This window comes from Lathyrus oleraceus, chromosome 4 (assembly GCF_024323335.1).
Source record: "Lathyrus oleraceus cultivar Zhongwan6 chromosome 4, CAAS_Psat_ZW6_1.0, whole genome shotgun sequence".
NCBI classification, from domain to species: domain Eukaryota; kingdom Viridiplantae; phylum Streptophyta; class Magnoliopsida; order Fabales; family Fabaceae; genus Lathyrus; species Lathyrus oleraceus.
Window position 1 is genome coordinate 499,983,109 of NC_066582.1, and position 5,677 is coordinate 499,988,785.

Genomic DNA, 5,677 nt, shown 5'->3' on the forward strand with positions numbered 1-5,677 from the left:
ATTATCAAATGATCCTCACATGAGGATCCACCCAAGAGAATGCCAACTTTGTGAACAATAACCAAAGTAACAACCCTTACTCTAACACCTATCATCTGAATCTTGACGTGCAAGGTTTTATCCTTCAGCATCCTTGCCTTTTGTCGCTTTGTTGTCTTTTCTGCACCAACAATTCTTGGCTAAGTGACCCCACTTTTCACAGTTATAGCATTGCACACTTTTCCTCTCTTGTTTATCTTTCTAATACGAGGTCCATTCTCCTTTTTTCGAGGATTCAGAAGCCCAATCATCAACCTTATGCTTTTGAGGATTCACCCAAGACTTCTTGCTTTAAGTCTTGTCTCCTTTGCTTTTGAACTTGTTGGAACCACCATTCTTTTTTCATGTTTGAGCCTGCAGTGCTTGTATTGAATCTCGAACCCCTTTCCTCTCGACAATCCTTAACTCATGTGCCTCAAACAAACCAACCAAATCTTCAAGTTTCAATATTGTTGTATTCTTGAATGGTTACGATAACGTGATCAAAGTGAGAGGTCAATGTACGTATTACCTTCTCAACTACCACCTTATCAGTTAGGACTTCACCACAACCTTTCATGAGATGAACAAAATTCCGCATCTTCGAGACATAGCTTGTACTTTTCATCTTCCCGCATCTGCAGTAACTCATACTACCTTCGCAGTGTCTGCAACTTGACAAGTTTAACCTTCTCACCACCTTCATAATACTTGACAAGAATTTACCATGTCTCATTCGCCGATTCGACATGACAAATTCGATCAAAATTCATTGTATCTACTGCAGATTGAATACATAACATAGTCTTGCATCTTTCTTCTTGGCATCCTTGTGACTGATTCTCTGAGCCTCGTTTGTGTTGTTAGCAAGCTCAGGAATGCCATTAATAACCACTTATAGGGTTTCATGAAAATCAAACAATGACTGCATTTATTTTCTCCATCAAATCCAATTTTTGCCATCAAGAATTGGAAGAGAATTGGGAATACCATTGCTACCATTCATCTTTCCAGCAAACATGATTCAAGATCCTTGGAAACACGACCACTGACGTACATTTCTTGAATTGACGATCAAGAAAACGAACCAGAAGCTCTATATACAAATTTGTTAGTGCTAGTGCACTTGAGTGGTAAGGAATGAGATAGAGAGATCGAGAGAGAATGAAAAGTAATTGTGTTGAATTGTTAAAACTGAATTACATTTTTATATATATATATATATATATATAGATATATATATATATATTATATATATATATATATATATATATATATATATATATAATTATATATATATATATATATATATATATATATATCACAACAACCCGTTGAAAAGTGTCAACGACAGTACAAGTGTATGTGGATAAAAGAGTTTCTGTTTGAGGGAAAGTATTGTGGATAGTCTCACACTTGAGGGAGAGTGTTGAGAATAACAAGTGTGGGTAGTGTGGGGAAGTCACACATTGGTTAGAAATGCAGAGACTTAAACATTTATAAGTGGAAGAACTCACACACATATCACCTTAAGGTTTTGGGTGAATATGTGGTGTGTGTCTCACAAAATATGTTGCTCGTAAAAGAAATATTCTAAAGTAAATATGCTCTCTCGTGTTGACCCCGAATTATGACCCAACACGAAGTTGTTCTAAAATCATATTCCAACTCCGAATAACATGAGAAGAAGCGAAAGCAAACAAAAGAACCAATAACGATAAATGAATGCAACTATCATAATAAATAATATGATAATTATTAATTAGTTAATAATTAATCATTAATACATTAATCCAAAATAATATTATTATTAATTTAAAGAAGTTCAATTAAAGAAAAATGGCATGCTGCCTTTATATACAGAAATGTCATACTGCATATATGCAAACTTTTTGTTATCTATCTCTTACAAAATATTTGATGTGGGACTTAAAGAAAAATAATGTTATATAATGGAAGAATAATTTATATTCCATGTCAAAAAATTTGCAAAATTAGTTATCAAAAATATGTATTTACAGAAAATGTCATGCTGCATTCATATACAAACCTTAGTTATTTGATAAAAAAGACCTTTGGTATCGAGAATCTGTGTATAAAAGAAACAAGACTCTGCATCCTTCGAGCATTCTTTGTAGTGCTATAGTAATTATAAGTTATAGTATAATTTATTCATTAACAATTATATTAATTTAATTAATAGATTTTTTATCAGTTAATTAAATAGTCTTTTAAATAAGTTATGAGAGTCTCACCTATTGTTCTTAGACCTTCAAAGTTAGAATAGGTTGATGAAAAATTGGAATATGAATTAAAAAGGGCACATGGGGATCAATGATAAGATGGAGATGACGATGTATTTGGTGCAGCAAAATCAGATTTGTGAAGCCATGTAGGAGTGCAAGTGTAGCACCGACCAGCAATGTCATATTTTCATTAGCCTAAACCTAAAGTTAAGCAATGCCTTTGAGAATTGATGTTAGAAACAGTAATACCGTGACACAATAGAATATCCTGATTTGGAACTGAATTACATGACCTTGGAACTACATACTAGGCAATCTCAACATCAAATAAGCAATAGAGTTTCAAATTTAAAATTAAAATACTCTTGAGTTGCCATCAATGGAACAATTTATTGGCTCCTGTTCTAATTAAGAAAATTAAAAGCAGTGAAACAAAGTATTTTGTTTATGATAGCCATAACAGTAAGATAACAACCCTGGTGAAAAAAACTCTATTTCCTCCTGTAGTCCTATACTCCTATTCTTCTTTTCAGGCATTTCACATACAGTTGCCAATATCAAAGCAACAATTATTCTACAGTCTCTCTATGCTTTACTGAAAATCAATAGCATTCATTATTTGCACTTCTCCCATACCGATATCGTAGCATTACTGACTGTCCTGAATAAAATGAGAATAGCAAACAGTATCCTGTTGCTCAAAACAGGGTAATGCTAACAGCTAACGACAGGATTGAGGAGAAAACCAGTCCAATTTTGCTGATAAAATTGGCACCATTAGAAGTCCCGGTAACAAAGCTTCCGCCAGGAGTGTTTGTAGTCAGTATAGCAACGATCCAATTATCTTCTGAACCAATACCAATTCCAGTATACTTTGAGTCATTGAGACTTTGTGAGTAGAGAGATTGTGTGAAATTAGAGAGGACAATGCTCGGAACAAGGCCAGGAACACAAACAGGCATTATCATTCCATCCCTTGTGTCAGAAATATTTAAGTGGCATTTCGTTAAAAGGTCTGGAAAGTTGGAGAAATTAGGTTCAGTACCTGGCACTGTGTTGGCACCTGTGGTATTTGTACAAGGTTGACTCTTGAACTGGTCAGCTAATTCTTCAGCAAGACAATTAGCATTGTCATTCTTTGTTAGAGAAGTCAAGTTTAATGATGCACGGTACTTGTTGACTCCCTGAAAAAGCACATCTTCCTCATCTGCAGTGGAATGTAAGGTAATGTAAATACAGTTCCAAAGGGTCAGCTTCAATGCATACATTTATTAGGGCTTGTTTGGATAGGCTTATTTGAGTTTATCTACTGAAATAAACACTTAGGAGATTTTTAGAACTGATAAAACAGCTTATGATATGTTTATAAAATGTTTTCAACTTATTTCCATAAGCTCTCCAGGATTGCTTACAAGAAAACAGCTTGACTTTAATTTATCATGTGTTATAGAAATAGCTTATTCATATAAGCACTTATGCTATAAGCTTCAAATTAAGCGATCATCCTAACAGGACTAAGCATGTCTCAATTTCAGCTTGAAAGAGGTCCAACTTACTCTTGACCCAATCAACCAAGGAAGATGGATTCCCGCAAGCATGAGTTTGAGTACTTCCAAACTGAAATCGAAACACACTTTGGTCTTGTTTCGATAAGCAGTTTAGTTATGCGCTTACAGCGTAAACATTATCAATGAACCTATTTCTATAAAATAGCAAAAGATAAAAATAAAGTCGATCAAACTGTTTCTAAATAAGCTATAAGTTATTTTCATTAGCTATCTATCATGGAACACATATAAAAATTAGCTAAAACCAACTTATTATGGATCGTTCTCTTAAACAGTTTCATAAGTGCTTATGACAATAATAAGTTCAAACAAATCAATCCAAAAAGATCATAAATCTATCTACATAAGATTTCAATGGAACATAAATCTTCTCTGATTAAATTCTTCATCAAATCCAAACAATTAGGTCACTGCATTATTTAATGAATACATCTATTTATTTTACAAATTAATTCAAAATTTCAATGAATCTGATCTTATCACTGCATTAAACCAAGTCATTAACAATGAACTCCATAATAGTTATATTTGCAAACATTTAGATTACTCAATCATAATCATCTTTAGATCTACCAACTCACAAATCAATAAATTAGAACAAAAACAGCATCAATTTTAGGTTACTAACTATAGCAAGATGCACTTGAATACGAAAATTCAAAATCAACATCAAATTCTACAGTAATAAATACTTTCGTAATCATAAAGTAAAGCGCATTAGGAATCAGATCTAGATCTACATTACCTACAAAGAAACTACTATAATGTAATGCAAGAAAAATGGAGCGTGAGAGAGAGTAACTAACCGTTGTCGCATTTGACGTAGTGATTGAATAAGAGAATGGAGGAAAAGAAGAGAGTGAAAAGAAGAGAGAAACGGAAAAACGCCATTTGTTGAAGAAGAAGAAGAAGAAGAGACTTGATTTGAAAGTGAAAAGTGAATGAGAATGGTGGTAGAGACTAAAAGAGGAGCTTAAATCTACTAGCTCTTTTAACAGCAAAAAAGTACAACCACGGCGTTAGGAAATTTTAAATTTTAAATTTTCACAGTATTTTTTGTTTAAATTTGTGAAATGCAATAATTTAATTTTTTTTAGTAAGTTTTATCTTTGGAGTATGTACAATGCACTACTATGGCAACAGATCTTACAAAATATCATTTTTGAGTTAGATTGTAAAAAAATGTTGATGATATTCATAATGAAATTTATAATAAATTAGAATATGATTCTATTATTATCACGATAGATTGTAGAGATATTTTAATGAGATGCAATAATTTCAAGATTATTTTTATTAGACAACAATATTTTAATGAGATGCAATAATTTCAAGGTTATTTTTATTAGACAACAAATCAATGATAGTAATGTTTTAAAAATTGAATCGGTCATCGAATCGGTGAAGATATTAAATCACTAATTTATTGGTCAAACCGTATGACTAAATTGGATAAAATCGAAAAACTCGATTGAATAAACATATCACTATAACAAAACTATATAAATCGATTGAACTGAATGACTTAGTGTCTAAAATAATCAATAACACCTCTATAATAATTTAATAACCTACCAATGCTATAATACTGCAATAGTCTCTATTCACTATATTTAACATCATTGTCGTCAATTTTTAAATTGATTTTTTTAATTCAAATTCAACAGAGTTTTTTTTATTTAATTTAAACATGAACATAAAGAAACCCTTGCTATAATTAAAAAATCATAAACACATTTTAGTTAAGAAATTCATTTATATTAGAAGTAAATCTAAACTAAACCTAATTACAATTCAAAAGTATACATTGATCTAAACTTACTAAGTTTGTAAGTTTATAACAAA

At 31.7% G+C, this 5,677-nt stretch overlaps 1 protein-coding gene across 1 annotated transcript; it reads right to left on the reverse strand.

Annotated features, from left to right (window-relative positions):
- Positions 1-2,587: 2,587 nt before the first annotated feature.
- LOC127076830 (uncharacterized GPI-anchored protein At3g06035) lies at positions 2,588-4,850 on the reverse strand. Its single transcript, XM_051018621.1, has 2 exons — positions 4,639-4,850; positions 2,588-3,471 (listed from the first exon to the last, which is right to left on the reverse strand). Exons 1-2 carry the CDS (start codon positions 4,721-4,723, stop codon positions 2,963-2,965), a joined length of 594 nt encoding a protein of 197 aa, XP_050874578.1. The 5' UTR covers positions 4,724-4,850; the 3' UTR covers positions 2,588-2,962.
- Positions 4,851-5,677: the final 827 nt, after the last annotated feature.

Bases quoted from the DNA above. Each gene is read 5' to 3' on its own strand.
- LOC127076830 (XM_051018621.1), bottom strand. From the start codon at position 4,723: ATGGCGTTTTTCCGTTTCTCTCTTCTTTTCACTCTCTTCTTTTCCTCC. The intron at 3,472-4,638 runs GTTAGTTACTCT...ATTCCACTGCAG, and splicing joins CTACGTCAAATGCGACAACG to ATGAGGAAGATGTGCTTTTT.